The 23,426-nt window shown below is 39.5% G+C and overlaps 1 protein-coding gene across 2 annotated transcripts in view; it reads right to left on the bottom strand.

Moving 5' to 3' along the window:
- The window catches only part of LOC135497782 (F-box/LRR-repeat protein 7-like), a 32,163-nt gene extending 9,972 nt beyond the window's left edge, over positions 1-22,191 (bottom strand). Inside the window, exons 1-2 of one of the 2 annotated variants that reach the window (XM_064787671.1) lie at positions 21,687-22,191; positions 15,792-16,124 (exon numbers count right to left, since the gene is read on the bottom strand). In XM_064787671.1, the coding sequence (XP_064643741.1) occupies positions 15,792-16,124; positions 21,687-21,786 (433 nt within the window). In that variant the 5' untranslated portion in view covers positions 21,787-22,191. Of the gene's footprint in view, positions 1-9,939; positions 10,100-15,791; positions 16,125-21,686 lie in introns of those variants that run through there. The other variant, XM_064787672.1, reaches the window with a different exon arrangement.
- Positions 22,192-23,426: the final 1,235 nt, after the last annotated feature.

Raw genomic sequence — 23,426 nt, 5'->3', positions numbered from 1 at the left:
ATATATCCCAACAAAAGGATACTCGACTTAATTCTCAATCAATAATTGCTTACTCGCACATAACCATGATGAGATCGTCCCATGAAACTAAGGGCCTTTTCATAATTGAATAAATTATATCTCTAATGGGCACGTTACAAAAACACCCCAATATATCATTAGCACTTTGATCTTTGAATCCAACACTTCGCTTGGATCGCGCAGAAGCAATTGGCCTGCCATCATGATGATCTGATGCGGAACATTTTTCACTGTATTCTCTTGGCATTCTTTTGTAACTCAACTTCAGTCGTGCCACAGAACCTTTGTGAGGCTTTCGTCCGAGCTGAGACGGAAAGTAGACACATGTACTTCGTGCCCCATAACTCCAATGCCAATAAAGTAACCATAACCACTGCCTCACCCAAAAATGAAAATACCTGTGACACTCTTACCATCTCAACGAATTCCTTTGGAAATCAAAAACCGCAGTTATGGCCAACAAGTGCCTTGAAGCACTGCAACAACCGTGGAACCATGCAGAAGATTCTACTTGACCTACACTTCGTTTTGATTCATACTCTGTCGGTGAATAAATCAAGAAGTTTTTCGCTTTATTACAGCTTTCAAACTATTCCTCGCACGTTCATGATACGCGTTATAAAATGCATTTAGATACATACTTCATGTCTGTTGTTCCACTTTTGTACGGTCGGTATTGTACTTCGAATGCATTCAGGTGGTCGAGTGGAAGTTAAGTGGACAAAACAGCCAATACTCTCAAAGATGCACTGTGAAATGCACTGTGTTCTGTTCTCTGTGGCAGCGTACTTAGATTTTAAAAATTGTTGGTATATTGAGGGAAAACATGTTATACTGAGTACATGTACATGTATCACGGTACTGCCTCATTGTATACATGTACTTCATATCCAATGTTGTGCTTGATCGGTTTTGCTTAAGAAATGAAATTGAGAAATAAAGTGGTGAAGACAAATTGTAGTATGCATTGTAAACGCTACAGTACAGCGTAATTAATTGGGAAAGGCGGGCTCACTAGTTGTTGAAGATATCAACTTCCGATGCCAACTCCAGATTTCGGGAAAATTTTAGTATATTTCTTAATCGTCAGCTGTACCGGTAATTGAAAGAACATTATTGGTCACGGTGCCGCTGTGACAATGACACATGAGAGACAATCGTCAAATTCTTTTAAAACGATCGACTGATTTTGAACTTGAGGACGATTTTAGTTATTTTACATAGGCAAACAACAGTGTAGTGCAGCACAGTGTGAATGCATTGCGTTCAAATGCATGTACATGTACGCTGACTTACTATGTCGTTAACGACTTTTAAATTATTCAACAAAGGACCCACTTTAAAAATCTCTACTAAAATACATATTCTTTACTAATGTCTAGAATTTTGGATTCCCTGCCGAGAGGACGACTTTCTATTATGACGTGTGCAGATAATTAGTTGTCTTTCGAAGATTTCAGGTATTCCCTCTCGCGTTTGAAAGCGTGTCTTTACTGGGTGCCTGGTGGGGAAACTAGGTTTTCTTTTGACCAAGGCGCCAAGTTACATATCCGCTAGCCAAGAATTTGGCCACTTTCAGCACAAAATATGCCCCACTTTATCACCCACAGAAAGATTGTAGGATATCTGTCTCCCGTCACTGCAGGTAGCAAAGACGAGAAGTTTATCTCCCAGGCCTTTTGACTTAAAGTGCAGTAATAATGAGCAACCTTGCATGATTCTAATAGAAAATGACAAAAACGTCAAAGGGATTATTGGACATGTTTAAAAAACGCACGCCAACTCAACCAAGATTTGGCGTTTTTGGGTGAAAGCCATTTGAGAATTCGAGGATGTGTTTCACCCATATGGTTAAGAATTATATTTGAAACCAGATTTTATTCTAAGTTCTAGTAGATCCCTCCACATGTACATGTATTTTCTGAATCCGATAAGCCTTTTTTTACTACATAGGAATACAACTTCTCTAAACCAATTTCGACTCTCTCGGGCATAACCTCGGACGGATAAAAAAATATCCGGTTATTTTCCGCACTCTGCGTCCACCTGCACGTCTCGCTACTTGACACTACACGCCGGTGACTTTATTATTATCCATTCAAATGAGTTACATAACTTAACTCATCCTTGTATAGTATTTTAATGTATGAACGCAGACGCATTCTTAATGCCTATATACAAATAAGCGTTTGATGTCGCATATCAAGCTCAAAACATCTCGCATATGAGGGACAGAACATCATAAATTGCACTACCTGTACTAACATTGTGATTTGCGCCAGCGGTACTGAACATTATGAATAGCACTTCCTGTACAGAAAATCGTGAAATGCACAACCAACAGAAAGTTGTGAATTGCACTACCGGTACTGAACATTGTGAATTGCACTACCGGTGTAATGTTTTTGAGTGTTTCTATTTTTGAGTGTTTCCCCTCATTGTTTGGGAACGCTAAAAGATAGATTGACAAGTTTTTCTGTGTTTCCCCCTATTGAAAAGTCATGGTCTCTCTAGCTGCCTATTGTTTGGAAACACTGACACATGGGAAACAACCACAGATGTTACACCGGTACTGAACATTGTGAATTCCACTAACTGTACTGAATACATGTACTGCGAATTGTACGACCGGTACAGAAAATTGTGAATTGCACTATATCGGTACTGAACATTGTGAATTGTGCTACCGGTGCTGAACATTAAATTTTCTCATTACAAGAAGTCAGGTATTTTAGATTTTGTCAAATAGGCAGACCAGCTACTGAACTATAGCAATTGTCATGAGGTTCAACCTCTAAATACATCATAATGGCGTTCCCAACAAGTTCTTTTTGGGGTCATTCAGTAACGGAAATAAGACTTCATAGAAATCTTCTTCATGGATGCAATAAAAGAACTTAGTGTAAATGCAAAGATAAATTTATGTTATTGCAAATTCGCATTATATCCCGAATTAAGCAATCAATCGCATTTGACGTGTGATATTTAAGTTATTCACTGCACTCCTTTGAGGGAACACATAAGAATTTGCAATAAACATTATTTAGTCTAATGTATAGGATTGTACATTGATGTTAACCCTTTTAAAAAAAGGAAGTGACTATTTGGCAAGCCCGGCTCACCAAACAGCGTCTTTTTTCTGCCCAAGATGGAGAGCTGAACTCATGCATATTCAACCATCCAGGAGCTCATTATCATTCGTGGCAACACGGTCAGCAACACTGGAGTTACAGTGAAACGCCTTTAGAAATGCACACTAATGCATTTAACATGCTTATCAGTTAAATCACGTTTATGACTTTTTTTGTAAATCCATACAGTCATGTACATGTACATGCTTCTTCATGGATTATTGACCAAAACCCGAGTTTAGTAACAGAAATTGAATCGAGAGCGGGAAGTCGGCCATTGTTAAATATGCGCATATAAATTCGAATATGACGTCACTGCTCTCTGATTGGCCAACATGTTGTAACCTCTCCGGCTCGCCAAAGAGGGTAGTATTTTTGCCCTGTTTGGCAAGCCCGGCTTGCCGAACAGGGTGGCTTTTTAGTGCTGTTTGGCAAGCGGCTCTCCAAACAGGACAAAAAAAGATGCCTGTTCGGCGAGCGGCTTGCCAAATAGACCCGGCCTTAAAAAAAGGCATTCATCATTTTGTAGATTTCAGAAAATCAATTACACCAGAGATAAAGTCAAGCAATATTACCAGCAGAAAGTGCTGGTCAGGAGCTTTAACTTTTAACTTTTAAAACTTAATTTTTAACTTTAGCTTTCCAAAGAATTTTCAAAAGCTCAAAAATCGTGATTTCTGCGAGTTTTAATTGACTGGGGTGGATAATGTTATGCAATTCAGTCCTAACACCAGCTCACACGGTGTGTTGATTGTAGGAATCAACATCCCAACTTCCTCGTTAGGAATTAAACCGGGTCCTTCAAACTGCATTATTTTTTCATAATCGTTTCGTGATCGCTTTATTTTAAAGTACTTATAAGCACAATATATGCATACCAACCATTATAATAATTGCAAGGATTCAAGGATTCTATCACGATGGCGGCCAGGTGGCTATAGTTATTCATGTTTCCATACCTTTAATGCACGGAGTTGCATGGCAATACTTTGGTGACTCCTTAAATGAGCCGAAAACATAACAATTGGCTTGAATTTACACATATAATGAGCTTCATTGGGAATTATATTAAGCAGTAAGATAATAATACTATCGATACTAATAACAAAGTCCCAAAGAAGTAAAATAATACTGAATTATTCTGATCGTTTACAACAATATTGGAAGGATCGTCTCCTTAATTGAAGGCAATGTTTCTAATCTATATATCAACATAGACATGTGTTGTGCTGTGTGGAATCTTACTGACGACATGACCCGCGTTTCTACACACACACAAAAAAACATTCACAGCAACGACATCGAGATGAGCCGATGACACCAAAATAAAATTCGCTGTTTTTAAGGCAAATTGAATGATAAAAAACAACTTTAGCTTTACAAATGGTAGGGCTTGGATGAGCGGTATGCAATACTGTAGATAAACTACAGCACATTTTTTAAATCAGTATTTTGATTAAACCAAAATTTAGCTCAGATATTCATGGTTAAAACGTATTGAAACATAACACTTTAATGGAGGGTCCTTGATTGTTTGTTGGCAAGGGTCACTTCTGTCACAGAATGGCCAGTTAGCGGCTTCCGCCCCTCTTCGACTCTCTTTTCAAATAATCAGTCACTTATCAGACCAGGGGTCTTCCCTAAAGAGAGCAATTTTATATTGCGTCATCGCCATTCTATACTGACTAACGCTAGAACGTTATTAGCAAATCGGGTGAAGACATGTGTTCTTGCACACGCAGAGAAGATAGCTTTCTTACATTTTAGTAGTAAACATGCATTCCAAATCATGGGTCTTTTAGATTCCCTCGGAAAAGGAATAATGATAATGTTTTTTGAGACCTTTTTTATGATCAGCTGAGTTTTATTTGAGACCAGCTTACAACCTATACTGGGGTTTTCTCCAATTCTTGTTAAAAATAAGGCATTTCAAATAAACCACTCTATACATTTCACTGTACATGCACAGTGATTACGATATCAGGAACGTAACCTACTCGTTAGTATAAGCTCTTCGAAATGGATGCAAAACCTTCCTAACAATGGTTTGGGGACCCCGAGAGCTTGGGGTGGGGGGATATATTGCTTGGGGGTCTTTTTATGTAAAAGGACAGATCAAACATATCAAATATTTTCTCTGTTGTACAGCCGAATTTATTTTCTTACTTGTACTCCTTCCTGTAGTGCGTCCAGAGGCATTAAAGTTTTGAAGTCTTGGTCCCTAGAGGATGACCCCTATTATCCACTCGTGGGGAACAAGTCAAAAAATTACCTCAAAGACAAACTTAGCGCTACCATCAAAGTAAACAAATTCACCAGATTCTATCATCCCTAAATAATGAGGTGGCTTTTTATTGACAATTTAGAAGCGTTAACAGATTAGTGCGCATTTGAGGGATCAAGAGCGTAACAATTTAGACAGGCTTTGTTTCCTAAAGTTTTGAAATGCAGGAAATCCTGCAGGGGGTTAGAAATTTATTCTTAAAGAGAATAGTAGGGTGTCTGAGTGTCCATTTTTAAACTAATGGCAACCTAGTTTAATAAGTTACGTATCCTAATGGTATGTTTACACAAAATACTAAGTGCATTTTGTAGTTCTGGACGGATTTAAACGATTTTAATTTTCTTTCACTCCTTCCCAAAAATATTCAGCTTGATATTTCAAAAGGAAATCAACGCTCACTTGGCACTCACACACACACCTCCCTTGTTTCTTTATTACCATTTCAGCAACTATGCCTCTGTGGGACTATAAGACATCACTATGGATGCAATGTCAAGGAAATGAAACGTTCCGTTCCTTATCTGCTTATTCAAATGAATTATTCGTTAATGACACGGATCTTTTGCACATAGATCAGTGTTTATAACGAACCTAACTTCCTGTCTATTAAAAAGAATAAAAAGACTCGACAGGAAACGGGGAGCTGTTGGTACCCAAAAGGGTAGGTGTCATGGGGTCGTAACGGAAGGCCTGGAGATGACGGTGCTTAGCTAACATTACCAGAAAGATAAATCTGACAATCAATTAAAGTACACCTGTAACTAACGGGACCTGATTGCTGTGTGCTTGGAAGAATGGGTTGATTTCAATAAGCCGTGTGTTAGTAAACAGAAACCGTCTAGTGTAACGTGTTCTTTAATCCCTCATACCTCAACTATCGTTTCTTTGTAATAGACTGACGAGGAATTTATGTTTTGATAAAAGGAATCATTTAGAACAGTCATTATTTTCCAGCCTTCCAATGTAATGAGTTGGGTAACACTGCCAGGTAGGAACGACCCCCATCCACCCCCAAACAAAAAGAACAGAATATGGATAAGTACGGCGTTCAATAAAGAAAACAATGTTTAAACGGCAAGTTATATGATATTCTAATTCATTATTTAAGGCAACATCATCCAGCTTGGCCTGATGTCACGATTTTGGCGCCATAGGACCCCAATGACCAGACTACGACCATGGCTACGGCGAACCATGCTGAGTTTGGTAGCATCTGCCAACACCTCTGAATGACCTATAATCACCACATGTCGATCTATCACCTGGAACTTTGTTGAACTTTGTACATACATGATTGGTAGACCTTATGAATGTTATGACAATACTTAATAAATCAGTCCGTCTGTTCTGGTGTGGCAAACTTGTCTTAAATAAGAATATGTGACTCGCTCTACCAAAACTAGGCGCTTGTCGCATCTGAACTCGACAGGTTGATACGGACTTGTTGTTCATTTCCCTATTGTAGACCTTTTGTGAAATCTATTACAAACTGATTTGGTCACATTTCACAAAATGTCTACAATAGGGAAATGAACAACAAGTCCGTATCAACCTGTCAAGTTCAGATGCGACAAGCGCCTAGTTTTGGTAGAGCGAGTCACATATCTGTTATATCGAGAGAACGAAAACAACACTAACAGGGTATAGATAAATTATCATTTGAATTGCCAGTAAAGGTTTCCTTCATAGAACAATTGAATAGATGACGATTGTCACAAACATTCTACATTCGATCAGTTGCTACAGCCATACAAGGTCCGTGATTTCATTGGTTATTGCACTGATGGTTATCTTGCAGAACGACATATACGCGTACGCAGTGTGTTAAACAACTTCCATTTCCCAATTAGTGAGGTACATTGTATTTGGTTACATCACAACAGGCCACACAATTAGAAATCGATGAAGTAGGCGTGCATTATTTACAAGAATGTACTAATTGAGACTCAACGCCAAATATACCTTGATCAGTTTATTGTATACCGATATACGTATAGTTATGGCGAAAAGTACATTCTATTTCGTTTTCTTTTTTGTTGTTTACTGAAACATCCCTCATGTTATTATTAACATCATCAGACACGTCATCATTATCGCCATCACACATGTCACCATTTCTATCATCACATATGTCATCATTATTGTCATTGGATGTCATCATTATCATCATCACATGGAGTCTCTTGGCCCTCCCTCGGTTTTGCCGGGCAAAAAAGAGGGTCTGTTGTGCAAAGTTGCGTGGCGTTGGTCGGGTTTGAATGACACAGACATACCTAATCAATAACTATGTTAAGAATAAAAACAACTAAAACGTTTCCAAAATCATATTCTATGCCGATTTCGTGAGAACTTCTTTCATCGAAGATTAGCATTTTTGCATTCCCCAAAACAACAGTCCGTCTATTTCGTAAGTACTTTCACAACAACCTGGCTACGACAGCAACATATTCATGGGTTTACGCAGCTCAAAACCGAAAACAAAATCAGACCTCGTGGCGCTTTTGGGAGGAATATCTTGCTACTTTTATCAGGATCACTATTTTTCACAATTCCCTTAACAACAATTGTGTCCGAACGGGTCTGTCAACACAATGTGACCATCAGTCAAAATCAAGCAACCGGTCACCAAAGCGTATCAATAATAATTAAGGGGACAAATTATCTTCTTATGGTGCATTAAAATCAAGCTGAGACGCCAAGAGTTTACTAATTAGGCACCGTAAATGCGCTTAATTGGTTAACGTTTTAACAACATGGCTGATTATTATACAAACACTCGTTACGAGGTGGGCAAATAGAGACGAAAGTGAAACTTAGTTGTCGAAAATAACGGATAATTTATGAATAAATACTGCTGTAAGCAACACGTTAAGTGATGAATGATATTGATTGAGTTATTTCTTTCACTTTTAAGGAAGTTAAGATTAATTAGCCGTAGTCCTTCTGGTTGACTTTGCTAACGAACTGAGTGCCTTAACAATTTCAATGACAGAGGTTCTTCTTTAACTAGAAGCGTCTTGCCAATGCGAATAATGCGAAAAGAGTACCAGGATTTATATCCCCCTCGAAGATATTTACTCAAAAACAGCCAATTACGAATTCATGTCGTGTATAGCTCTCAGCCATCAGCAATAAGTAGACTGCAGATTGATTTTACTCTGAGAGGACATTGTATCACGAACACGCGACTGTGATGCAAGATATTCATGCGAAAACGATAAACAGAACCTGTAATATTTAATGCTCTGGAGGATAGACTTGACACAACCACGGAGCTAATATTAAGGTCTATGATAGAAGCTAATAGAGGATTGGTCGGAAACGAAATAGAACGTAGGAGGGGGACCGTGGATATGGTCAATACAGCCCGGACCATGATAGTCTGATTTCAGCTTCCACCGTGTTCTCAGGATATCGTTTTTACTCTGGCCAGACAGCATTCTGTCACATGGACTTGACACGCAATTAGATTCGATGCAAATGTGTAATTAGATATATTACTGCATCCATGCTGTGGACGTCTGAGAATATACCCAATACCATGATATATTCTATAGTATATGGTTAGTGTAATGATGCTTCATCTGTCTTATGTCTCCACTTGTTAATGACATTATACGGAGTTTCTCTGCGGTTGGCCGTATTACTTGAGTGAAAGAATTGACTAAGTTTATATACATGTATGTACTTCTATTGCTTAAGTGTGTGCACAGACACACTGTCTATTCAAACTGATAACACACTTTTTGAGTATCATTATCTCACGATACATACTTTTCAGATAAATATTTCTTATTTTTTTATTAAAGTGTGTTGAATTTATTTTTCTTTATATCGACAGAATTAGGCCACTTGCAGGAATGATATTTCAAACCATTAATTATATACCTTTCAAAACCATTTACGGACAATTGATTATGCTCTTCCCGTGCAAAAAGCATCGCCCGCGCAGATATATCGTGGTATAAAATGAGCCCTAATAGCGCGAAAAATAGGGAAAATAAAATGTAACCGATCATGGTGAAATATCCACTAGGGGAAAAAATACAGGATGTTGTTGACCAGTATGCTGAAGACAGGTTGCCTCAAAGGCTAGATGTTCAGCCCAAGGAAGTTTTATAGATAAATATAGTTCGTCCATGTTCAGTCTTAAATTTTATCAGGAATTGCAACATACGAAACAGTTAGCCTCCAAGCTTGAACACCGCAGTTCCAAAACAAAACCACCTTCTAATCATAACCATTTGTCACCGGAATTATTCGAAATAAGATTTAGATAACATAATCTGTAGAGCAAATATGACTTATGAATGACATGTTTTTCAAAACCGCCGAAAATTACGACTTTGGTATATCAATTTGTATTCTGCATACCTCATTCTAGCTACAACTGTATAACCACACAGAAGGATCAGTCCATTGTAATGGCATTTAGTAGAGAAGGTCCGTCATGGAAAAAGAGTTGGACAACTTTGGGGGAATTTATCAATCAAGACGTCTTACCTATATCGAATAATTCCGCCATCATGCCGTCCCAGTCAGTAAATACACGGCCCCTATCCACTGACTGTGCCATTTTGGGTAAAAAAGGCAAAATATCACGAGGAGATAGATCACAACATTAATCTCGAATAGCGCTCCGTGTCCATTCTATGCGACTCCATTTCTGCACAGTCGGTCACATGACCAAAACATGGCGGCTTAATCGATCCTCCGTGAAATATTTGAATAACAAATGGGTTTCACTGCGTGAATTCCTTTGTGTTTTCAGTCTAACGTGATCCAATTTGACAATAAAAACACTGTGGGTTGTCTGTGCAGTCTCGAGTTATTCAGCGTGAAAAATATCGAATAAGTTCTTTGTGAATGCTTCAGGAATCTCGTTTGATTCGACAAAGCCGTATGATTGTTCTCTTGCAAAATATTTAGGTGGCCTTATTTGCGGTATGTGTATATGACAGATGATTTCGTACTTTTGCGCAATGCTTTTCGCAGTACGGGAACGTCAACTATAACTAGAGCCTAATGAGTACCGCTCCATTCCTAAGAGTAAACTTTCCTGTTTGTAATTAGGTGTCAACGGGTTGGAACGGGCGGTCTTGAACGATAGGCCTACTTTGGTCTTTGACGATTTGACAAAACTGTTTTGGCCCCCAACTGGCGTGCTCAGCTCTTGATAGTAAAACACAAACAGAGAAATAAAACAAATAGTTTTATAATCCGGTAAACGTCTAATCAATTATTAAAATAATAATTGCGCATCATCCCGATGTATGTAGACCTACTTTGATCAAGATGGCGGTGTTGTTTTCCAAACTGCTATTTTTCGACAGCGCCATAGGAAACCCAACAAATCATCATTGTTTGATAGACGGTTATTAAAAATCCGAATTACATGTACATGTACACGTACTGATGATTCTCAGCGTCTTCTTATCGAGCATGTACATGTATGTTCATTAATGAGTAGCCGACTTCATTGACTTTTGAGATTCTTGTGATATTTTGTAATTGCGGATTTTTTTGTTTGTTCAATGAAACGTAAGAAGAGCAATAATTGTACACAATTTTGCAATATTATCATTCGTTTATACTAAATTTTCCGGTAATTTACCTGTTCATGACCACTGTCAACAGTGCGAGGATTTTAGTTCTTTCAGCAATTCCAGTGGGCAGCACTGGACGGATAACTTGTCGACACTTTTTCTTTTAATCCGCCAGGCGTCAGTGGGTGTGCCTCATGAATAAGCAAATTAGAAGTGGTTCTGGTTCGAATAAGCCATTCTAGGCGGCGACACGAGTGTTTTCAATTTCGATTTTGCAACTAGGAAATAGGTCACGTTTTTCAAGTATTTTCTTGGTGGTTGAGAGGGGCAAATGTCTCATGGGAGGGCGGGACGCTTTCTCTTTATCGGACAGAATCTGCGTTGAAAAATGCATTCATACATCAGTGACAAAAGCCTTGATCTGTCTCCTGATCGTATGACTGGGTAACCCACAAATCAAATTACGTGTACATGTAACTGGGTTCTTCTAATCTAGAATTAGCTTTAAGTTGATCAGTACTTTGAGGCTGTGTCAAACATCCAACCGGTACACCGTCCGGGGACTGTGGGCTTCAGAAGCTAGTTTGCTTCCTCAGTATGTTCGTGAGATCGGCCAAATATACCTTTTTAACCTCCATTTATAATTTTTGTGTTGGTCAATAAGCCCCAAATTGAGCTCAGTAGGGTCTGATAATGTTTATGGTTGGAGCATATGGCAGTGCATGTGCTCGTACTCGATAATTTTCAAAAAACCTGATAATTCTGTGAAGAATTTTTATCCTATTTTAACTATTTCTATGCACTTCGGGAGGTAGGCCTATGAGCACTGTAACATCAATATGCCAAGGTAAGCTTTAGTATGTAACTCACGATTTAATCCATGTTGCTCTTAGCCATATAAACATGAATCAATAAAAATATTCAAATTATTCATGATCGTAGGCCTAATCGTACCTCGCATTCCTAGAGATACAAAAAACACATCGTTAAGGTCAAATTTAAATCAGGTAAAGCATATGCTATGGTATACCTGAAAGAATGGCCCCCCGGGCTTGGGCGATTTGATTTGATGCATCATCTCCCCCCCCCCTCCTCATCTGGGTATTTGGGAGGTCTACGGTCTCTTGCGCACGGAAAAAGTGATAAAAAAATATCAAAGTTTAAAAAATCTTATATTGGAGTAAATGTAATCTGGAAAACTGCATGTTTGAGAAGTACATGAAGTTTTATTTCAAGCCCTCATTGATCATATATTCTGTAGTTTATTTAGCCCCAAGGCCCTCCGCCTACTACCAGACTTAAACTAATGGAATTATTCATTCAAGCTACACTAGATATTTGCAGCAATTCAAAGAATAATCATGTCGATTATTAGTAAAACTTTGCTCTTACACACGATATGAATGGAAGAAAACATTTGTGGGTGGGCCCACTTTTTTCTTCAACCGTTTATTCTTAAGAGATTGAGCGAAGTATATTTTTTAATGAGAGACAACGAAAAAAGGGTACGCGTTAAAAATCCTAATGGTAAAAATCCCAACGGTAAAAATTCGAATGTTAAAAAATTAAAAAGGTAAAAATACTAACAGTAAAAACCCCAACGGTTTAAAATCCCAAATTTAAGCATTTTTACCCATTCTCAAAAAAACTAATTTTTAAACCAATTTAACCAAAATTCCTTACATTTCAGCCCCATAAAGTTGGTTTTTTCTCGACTTTTTCATTTCCAACACGAACATTTTCTTTTCGATCTTGTGGTCATTTGCCTCTAGAACCTAACACTAACAGACGAAAACTCCACTAGGCCTTCAAATAAGTAATGCATTTTTTATCAAAGAAAATTTCAGAAAAAAAAAGTTGAACAAACACATTCCAAAATGGATAAAAAATAGCCAAAATATTTCCAAAAATCGCAAAATTTTCCAAAAAATCTCCGAATATGGTTAGGATTGTTACAGTTAGGATTTTTACCGTTAGGATTTTGACCTTCAGATTTTGACCATTAGGATTTTTACCTACATTTAAAAAAAGGAAAGAAAAAAAAAGAAGATGCATGCATGCATGCCTGCCGCCATACATGCAAAGAAATCTCCGGGGCGTTCTCGCCTAACAGGGCTCAGAAATGCCCATGTGAACACTAGTTAGTGGCGTATCATTTTTTCAAAATAGACCATTTTCGATGTTACAGTTCAAAGCCAATTTTCTGGACTAATAAAATCGCGAATCATTTTGCCATTTGGTAAGGAAATTAAATTTGAGCCAAAAAAAACCCCCGCAAAATCCACTCTATTTGTTAAATGGATGGATATGTCAATGTCATGAATAACTTTTGCCTCTTTGCCATTGAATAAACCGATGAATGACTTGAACTGGATATGAATACTATCAAATTCCCAGACTGATTGCAGCAACAAATAACATATAAAGCCACTTCGTAGTTTGAAAACGAACCAATCATATTTTTCCCATTTCCTTTTGCAACGAATGAAATATTGTTCAGTCAGACAATATGACTCAAAAAGAGGAATATGGAATTCGGTCCATATTGGGGAGTAGCTCGACATGCAATGAGTGAAGTGATAACTCTTTTTATGCTATTAAGATATTGGACGATTGATTCGGTTGTTCATACCGAAGGGCTAAAATCAGGTCACATTATTTCTAAGAAGATACCTTGTCAGTAACGGAACATGAACTTGGGACAAGATTCATAAATTCAACTATAAAATAAATGGATTTAGGGTACTTAAACTTGCCATAGACCCGCTCAAAACCAGGGTTATGCAAATATCTTTTGAGGGTCCCAAGTAAAGTATCAACATTACATCCCAAATTTCCAGAAATGAAATCCTTTAAAAACACTTGTCGTCAGTGTAACATCAATAAAATGTGACATGTGGACAATTAAAGCAGGAAATCTGTCAATTTTTACGAAATGTTACGAGGTTTCTGTCGAGGTGACGGAGTTTTCGTCAACACACAGACTGGCAATGTTACCGTTTCAACCGTTGTTTGTTGGCCGTACACCTGTTCATACTTTAGCTAAACTTGTTTGCAAAAAAGAATGATTTCCGAAAGTTGAATTCCAGTTTTCTTTACAGAATAAAATGTGTTCACGATAACTGTATGCGTGAGTTCTATTTGTTTTTATAAAGAAGAATGTGTTAAAGCTTAAGGTAAGATGGAACAATTATAGCCCCATACAACTATATCCTCAGTGTGCATTGCTGAGTACTACAAGCTCTCTGTAGAGGCTGCAAGTGTACCAGTTTACCTTATATGAACTAGCTTACAAACACCTATCTCTGACTAGATTTAGGTTCATATATTATCTGTTTTTCAGGTGAACTATTGCTTTTGACAATAGTGGCTTTCATTTGAACCCTTCCTTTCAGCAGCAAAGGTTTGCTGACAATGCCAGTAGCTGTGTCATGCTGTTTATTATGCACGTATTACTAATCGATTAAAAGTTATTCTCAAACAGACTCTGCGGATACGCCAACCGTCATCGCCACAGAGGAAGCACAAGTGGTGAAGGGGCGGGGCGGGTCGGTACCCCTTGGGCTCCATCACAAGCAATAAACCGGGAACAAAGGGTTTTCCCTCGGACAGTTCAGGTATCGGTCAACCTGTTCAATCTAGGAGAGTCACCTATCACTTTATTTGAAATCAGGTTTATTTCATAAAGAACACCTGTTTTGCAACCTCACTGTGTCTTTGAATAGTTATGAAATAATCAGATATTTGTACCTCGTGCATCGCCCACAGGCCAAAGACCAATCTGGGACAGACGGATATTATAAATTAAACACCACTTTATCTCTTTCCATGCAACTCAGCAATGCAAAGTAATGTCTTTCTATACAGCAATGATTACTGTTCTCGGCTTGGCTTTGGTAACAGGAACACAGCCGGCGAAATTTCACTTTTGGGTGATATTCGTCGAAATTGGCTCATGCCATTTTCGTGCCACCGGAAGACTGCGATCAACATGTCCAACATCACATGTTATTTTCGGCACCAAATGACAAACTGTTGCCCGCCCTGACGACACCTTAGCTTTTCAGCCGATTACACAACCAACGGGCCATCATATGATTCCAATCGAGATCCCTTTGGAAAACGAACCGACCGTTGGTAAGCAATGAACTCCAACAAAGAAAGTGAATCGGTTGCCGAATTTTACGAATTGGAGATTTCCTTTCGGTTAAGGTCTCGACAATGCTTTTGATTGAGTTGAGGCCTTAATGAGGATTCCTGCCTTGAGGGACCGACGGAAGGGGAGACAGGATTAGACAAGTTGAAGTTATCCAATGTTATCAGCAACAATTCAATTCGCTTTCTTTAATTGTCGTTGAGGTGCTGAGTGAATTGTCACGGGACGGACCACAAAACAAATTTCAAGAAATCCAGTCATTCAAACAAGTGTCGAAGGGATTGAAGAGGGCCATAAAAGCAAATTAGCAGCGATTTAAAAAGGGAAAATGGTGCAATAAAACTGAAAGGTTTTGGGCAGCAATATAATCAGATTTGTCACTCGTATCCTATCGTCGGCTGGGGGCCAGTGAAACCTTTTCACATCCGTTAAAAAGCGCGGTAAAACAACGATCAAAATACTGGCATTTTAGATGGTTTGCGTCGGACTATAATGCTCATATCTCAATAAAAGATACTAAACCAATGAAAGAACGGTACGGTATCTCACGTCGAGTGCAACATCGTGTTTGGAGTGACCAGCCATCCGAGCTTTCTCAGTTATTCTCCTTCTAAAGGTTCTCTTAATCTAAGCTAAATCTAAAAAGTGCTTACCTTCAAAAGAAACCCTTTTAGTTCTCTTGGGCAGCTTCTTTGGCTCGCTGCCGTCTGTGCTCAGGATACTCCCCGTGCCTTCATTGCTACCAGCGCTCTCGTTTGTACCAGTGCTCTCATGACTTTCATTACCAATACTCTCATGACTCTCATTACCAGCACTCTCATGACTTTCGTGGCGTCCATGACTTTCATGACTTTCGTGACTAGCAGTACTTCCAGCGCTTTCGTTGCCGACCTTTGAGCCACACTCCTCTGTATCTTTGGAGTCTGGGTAATCTTCGTATTCGTCTTGATCCTCTGTTGAGACGGTGGAGGCCTGGGACCCTCGCCCTGCAAAAACATCATGATAACGTTTTATTCAAAAAGATAGTAAGCTTGACCACGTTCCTAAAGATATGGATATTGATATCGTCATAGGAAGGTTGCTGGACGGGGAAAGTAATCGCATGACACAATCTACCCTCGATATAATATAAGGTGAAGCTGATCTATGGATACCGGATATATTCTGCAAAAGGATGCATCCGTGTGCATTAACGTGTACTGCTGTTTTCTACACTGTTGGGGCTGTAATTGTAATGGGGCTTTTATTGTATCAGGTGACTTTACCTTACTCGTTTCAAGTGTGTAATTCTTTATGCCCGAATTATGATTTTTTAAATTTTCCCATGGCCAAGGCAAAATATATAAGTAGTAAAATAAATGAAATTGGTAGGTTCATTACCACCATTCTTGCCGAGTAATACGATTGGGACTCCGTGTATAGGCCTTTGTAAGCCCTCTCATAAACATGCCTTTGAATCGACAATATGTGTTATTCTTGCCGTGTTGAAAATTGAAATAAGGATTTTTCAGGGGAATTTTCTTATTGTCTTCGGGTACAACGACCGAAGGCTAGTATATTTAATGCTTGTTATTTCGAGCAGTTCATTTTAGTTACTTAAGCCAAATGAAAATATTCGATATGGTGACGAAATTTACGCAAAGACGTGTGATTTTGTTGACATATGAGGGTAGTCTAGGGTTCAGCTAGTACTTGAACATAGTTGTCGACATTCCAAGAATATGGCAGTTAAATAGATAGTCATCATAGCCTGAAGATAAGTCTAGTCAATTCAACCATTAAGCTAACATAACCTATTTACTACATTTGAGAAAATGTTCGAGGATAGACAAGTTATAGAGCAACGTGTTTCATCAGTTTCGAGAATGATTCCTCAGTCAAGGTCCCTTGTTGTTCAAATGTGGTCAGATTGGGGTTTAATCCTAGAACTCTGGTGAATTTTCTAAAGGTTACCACGTTGCAAGCAAACTAGCTGTAAAAGAGGGGTACAACTGAGAAGATGTAGGACCCTTTGGTCAAGTTTGATTCACTCCAAGATTTCAGTTTTGCAGGAGGCCAACGGACAGCAGGCACGTACTGACATTGAAAAAAAGGCCGAAGCCATGACCATGGTCCCAGCAACTTGTTCAAGAAGGGTACTTCTATTGCATTGGTTACGTCGTTAAGGGGTTTAAGGGTCAATTTAAGGATCCTACCTTTTATTATTGACTGAGGGAACATCTTCAATGACATCGACAGACAAAAAATGTCCAACTGTCCAGACAGACAACATACTATTACCATGCGGACAGGGGACATTCCTCACGGGATTAAAATCAAAAGGATGGCCTTATGTCCATAAAATCCGCTTACCAATTCATTTTGCTCACGAGGCGTAATGATTGTGGAAAAATAAAGTATAATTTGGTTAATGATAAGACGGGGGATGTCTTTTCTGAAATGCTTGATTACTGAGCATGGGGTTTTCTGATATGTAAGTGTGTTGATAGATGCCTTGGGGGAATCCATTTGACACCACTGGAATCGTCCTAAGCTTGAAACCACGGGTTAGAATTGGGCCTTTGCCGAGATAATCTGGTCTGTGTGCGCCTACCTAGGCACAAGTCTATTTTGTTGTATGTTTTAAAGCATAACTAGTTACATCAGAAGATAAAGATCTTGACAGTATATAATCATCAAAGCTGGACTTCTGGAGGAAAAATGCTCTTCGATACACACACAGCACTTTAAAGGGTGGCGAAAAATACAAAGCGTGTGCCTACGCGATAACTTCGGGTGATGGCTTTCGAAAATACTTTCCCCGCAAATTACTGCCCATACATTGCGTGTAATGTCACTATTAACGTGCATACGAATTCCTTCACGCGAGCTTTCATTCTGGCCATTAAAGTATTGCCCAAAGCAATGAGCTTCTTAAAATACATTATACCAAATATTAGAGTGAGTAGATTTCCAAAAATGCCAAGCCTGGGGTCATCTTCCGGCTTTCCTACGTCACTGGCGAGGCCGAGGTAGAGAGTTCGTCCAAACAGTACCAGCCGACCGTGAGTATAAGGCTTCTGTATCGCAGAGACCAGCAAAATACGCCGTAGCCATGTTCCAAAAATGGAATTGCAAACAGACCAAGAGATTTTTCAACAAGTCGCCGGAATTAGAGTCTAAATATGGCAACATGTTTGCAGTTATAACAATCGGTTTTGCAACATTTAGATAAAAATGTTAAATGTTACAAATATCAACAGCAAACAAATGCATTCTTTACTTTGAAACGTAATGAAATTTAACCAAGACTGATAATTTTGGAGCAAATAGGCGAAAATGCCAAACAAGTGTAACACTATAAAGGATTGGTTTCGAAAAATGCTCGTAGTGAAAGCAAAAACGCTCATCCCGCCTAGGAGGAGGAATACTCCCTGGAGAAAATTCCCTCCAAGTGCAGAGTGAACGCTGAAGAAAAAGAAGAAGAAAGCAAATACGTATGATGTACGTGTATACACATATCGACACACTTAAATAAACAGTCGACTGAGTATTTCAGACTGACTCGTAAGTTCTACTCAGAAGACATTGTTGTTGTTTTTCATGCATGACGTATGACTGCAATTGCAAAGAACTGCACTATCGAAAATGGTTCAATCTTTGGCCACAACAATTTCGCAGTCTGGTGAGAGCAAAGATCTATGAGGCTATTTCCTGTTTTGCTCCAGAGGACAGATGGTCTTGCCGTAAACAAACTGAATGGATCTGCTAAATCAGCCCTGCCGTGAGGATGAGTTATCCTTTTGTAGCATGCACTGCGCGACGTAGAGCATAACAGTTATATGATTCGGATGGTAAGTCAAGTGTTAACAGCATAATTATCGGAAAGTCCAACTCTTATTTATCACAAATCACCTCAATTGTGGCAATCAATGCAAAACGCTGTTATCAATTAGCGATCCGAAAGCGTTGGCGAATCGCCCCGCTGCGTCCGATGTAGTTGGGTAGCGTGCAAGGGTTGTGTGATTTGGAAAGGCAGGAAGATAACATGATTCACTCTGATGGCGGTAGACATATTACACAGAACAACTTTACAAAAAGATATTGAGCAATGATGGAGCAAGAGATTTTGGTGTGACTAGTGCTGTTTCAGTTCGTCGGGGCATGGACGGTTAGATATTTAATCAACCCTGGTGACTGATGCGGTGGCTAGTTACATGTAGCAAAAATATAGCGCAGGGAAAGACGTGTATCCGGTTCCAAGGACCATAACACATCCTTCCACAACAGCCCTTGTATCGTTCCCAGACTGCACTCAACCAAAGTGGCTGTATTTTAAAAACGATCCAAAGATCTGCTGTGGGAGGACTACAATAATCGAAACCCATCGGTTTACAATGGTGTAGTCATTTCCACTCGAGGTAACCACGTACTATTTTAAGGTGAACCAATACCTCTACCCAGCGTGAGTATGCATTTTTGCTGGTAACGAAACCTTCGAGAGTTTAGATTGTACCTCGAAAATATCAAAATCGCCCGACCACATGTTTACCAATTCGCTTTGCATTGAAACATACACGAACCTATTGGAGCTCCGATTACAGATCAGGAATTTGATAAGCATGATTGGTACACACGGGTGAATATCAAAGCATCGAGAGTGTCACGGCCAATTAGGCACATCACAATGCCCCATGACCATGCCATACAATGCCATACATGATCATTTAACCACTTGGTCCTATTCAAGCCTATATTTCCACGGATTTAGACATCTCATTCGTGATATTTTACAATTGACGAGTTTCGCCCTCTCGAGCGATCAGGTATCAACGGATCCATCCAAGAGGCAAGGTCAAGGTCAAGGTCATGTTCAAGTCAAATCAAGCATGGGAACTTTAAGTTGCCCTTTTCTTTGGGATGGAATTTCTTCTCCTATTTGATTGACTTCAGGGGCGAATTATATTTATCTAATATGGTGGAAGGGAGGGCATGTGGGTTTGTGACCCTTTTAAATTCCATAGTTGAGTTGAATTGGTAAACAAATGATTTCCTCTGATGGGAATCTCCCAGCGAATGAAATTCTATTAGTCAGTTCATAGTTCTTCCATTCGTGCTAGGTTAATTTCATTTGTGAAATAAAATGGACTGGAACACATCGCAAAGGGAGGGTCCCACATGGATGCATATTCGAGGACTGGCTGTGGTCGTCTGGAGGAAGCTTACCGCCAACTGCTGGTTGCTGGGGCAAAGATATTTTCGGCGTCTTGCTCGGGACAGGTTTATCTTTGCACAAAGAGGGAACCTGGGCATGTCCAGCTATGTAAAATTGTTTCCCCATCTATTTTTGCGGTAAATTCCCTCATAGGGTAGGCCAGGGGGAAAAATCACTCTGGGTAGGCCAAGTAGAGAAATGCTTGTATCGACTGTGACGGCCAACCTCTGATACAACGACACATGCCAAAGGACAACCCGTACTACTGCATGTACACAAAACCTCTTTCTTGGCTGATTCTGACTATGTATTCAAATTTATAGTGTTTTTCCCCTTCTAATATTCTTATCATGTTTTCGTTCCAATCGATAGTGCGGTATTAACAACCCAAATCGAACTTTTTTTAACAGCAAAATGTGTGTTTAGGCATAATCCAAGGAATTCAACATTGTTATAAGATTAATATTGGCGTATCCAGTCCATAAACGTAATATTAATACATTCCTGAAGTCTAGTAACGTGCAAAATAACTTTGCATAAATAACAGGCCCACTTCCAAACGTTTGTTCATACGATCATGTAGCGTGATTCGGGCCAGGAAGTTGTAATAAAGGCATCGCTCTGCACAGAGATCATCAGATGGTTAGGCCGGGCTGATTCTGTTGAGATTCCCGCATGATATGTAAGCAGAAAGCCAGCAAAACTCGCAAGATCGAGAAGGTAGTCACCGAATGAGGATTACAAGATGCTGTTGAGATCCCGCATAATATCTGGGAACGCACGCCTGAGCTCGCCTGTTTAAGAACTAGTGGAAGAATTGAATACTTTCTATTCGGAAATCGATTTCATGCGACGCCCTCAGTCTTAATTCAAAATAATCAGGGCCCAACGCCTCAAAAAGTCAGTATAAGGAGGTCAAGAGATTTTCGAATCGTCATCAAATTTCACCGACCATCTGGAATGAGCTTAGCACGAACACGAAGCAGTGTCATGAATCATTGGCATTGCAAAATGAAATATTGATATTCATCACAATGGTTGTACTATGATATAGCCTTCAACGTGGCCAAGGCTAAGCAATCAGCCAACTAGGCAGAGCTCGGCCCGAGTGCCCGGGTGAGAGAAAGAATTGGAATGAGCACCACCCGAGATCTCGGGGATGGCATCAACAATGCAAAAGCTGTTCATTAATATTGTCTACGACGCCATATTCCCCAAATGCCCAAATAACACGAGAGAAAAATTTATTGAACCCTGAATCTACCAGTCCTTGCATTTGTTCCTATGAAATGACTGCTAAACTTTCGCGAGGAGTTGCTTCAGGAAAAAAATGAGTATAAGAAAGTGTACTTACTGTGTCTAGATGGTCGGTCTGGTTTGACGATTGCGGTTCCCATCTTTCTCCACTTTAACATACTTATATCCTTTTGTAACACAAACTCCTTCCTCGTCATTCTCCTCAGCAACTTTACATCATTGTGTCCAACTTTAGGAGTGTTCGGCGGCTAGGACGAAAACGACCAGAGCATCAACGACAACAACAACACAAATGCATGTACGTTGAATCAGTGTTTATGAATAATGCATTGTAATTAAATCCTTTGACGAATAGTAATCCGATATTTCTCCATCGTCCGGAATGACTTACAACCTCTGAATCACCAGTTTTGAATTATTTTTTCCAAGGATTCCAATCAGTTCTTTCCGATGATGTGCATGAACCTTCTGTCATTGAGATGAGGCGCTTAAAAGTGTCTGCCACGTCATAAATTCGTGTGTTCTGCGTAACCGATATGTGTTTAGAACGTCAGCTTTTTACGTGTTGCACGACAGAATTCCCTTTTTATACTTCTCGGTGCCTGCAATGAAAAGAATAAAGCATGGACATTAGAACAAAAGGCCTATCAGCGCGATTAGCAAGGCAGAACAGCGGACTGGTACCACTAACAAATCGAAGATCAGTTTGCGAAGTACTTCTCCGGAAGAATCAGAGCAAGTGTCGTGTAAAATGATACCAATTTTCCGCTTCTTAAGCCAATCGTGTAGAGCTGAAAGGAGCACCTACCCGACTGAAAGATTTATCAATAACTCCACTTCTGAACACCGACTCCGCCAAAAAACTTAACTTCGTAAATTGATATATAAATTGATACAGCAGATTAGAAATAAACGAACACATTTTACATAGTGACCAAACGTTACATGTCTTTGCCTCTTAGAAAATGCTTGAACCAGCAGAATGATGAGGTAGAATCGTGTCCTTACAATGAGCCCAGGTCCTTCAAATGCCCGTAGCATGCCGCCCTAATGCGGGTAGAATCACTTTTGGCCCACTTTGCTCCTTGACCGAGAAAACAAATCCGAGTTAAGTGTGCAAATGTCGCTCATCAGTGCCCTGGTATTTCACACACAGACTAATCAAGTGTTTGATACCGCAACGAAGTGCCCTTTGCCGCAACAGCAAGTAAGATATCAAGATTGGTCATCTCATGTTTGTACCATGTTCCCGACAACGGCCTCAAAACTGGCAAACATGTAGGAGAAATGCTTGCCTTAGCATGTACGAAATGTGCAATCGAATAGGGACAGTCAAGCTCCCAACTATTGTAGGGAATACGCCTACCTGATTCAACTCAAAATCGGACACGTTTTTCCAACCAGTCTGTTCTAAGTCCAGCTCTGCACTGCGTTCTACAAGCTCATCCTCCACAAAATAGGCCTATGAACACCAATTAACACTTTCGTTAAGTCATTATTAAGACATTTCCTCGGCAGGTGCAATGTTAACTATCACTCGCGTTCACACTTTGGGCGTCCGGAATATCCCACTGGTTTGTCTGACCGAATTTTCTCGGCTGCACGCCTGACCACCTACTGATTCCCACCGATGCCCTCCAGGGCCACAGTCAGGCCTAGTATGTCTTCCTAGGTCCTATCCAAAGAAACCATTGTCCAACCATTGCTCTTTCCGTTTGAAATTATAGGTTTCCGAAACCATTCACTGTTGAATCATTTTAATAAGCTCTTGCTTTCAGGCCGTTGGGGTAATTACTTTGACCTGTGTTCATAATTACACGAGATAATTTTAGTTTTC

The sequence above is a fragment of the Lineus longissimus genome, chromosome 13 (genome assembly GCF_910592395.1).
Source record: "Lineus longissimus chromosome 13, tnLinLong1.2, whole genome shotgun sequence".
In the NCBI taxonomy this organism is placed as follows: Eukaryota; Metazoa; Nemertea; class Pilidiophora; order Heteronemertea; family Lineidae; genus Lineus; species Lineus longissimus.
Note: the sequence above shows the minus strand (reverse complement) of the source record. Positions and strands in the feature narration are given on the sequence as shown.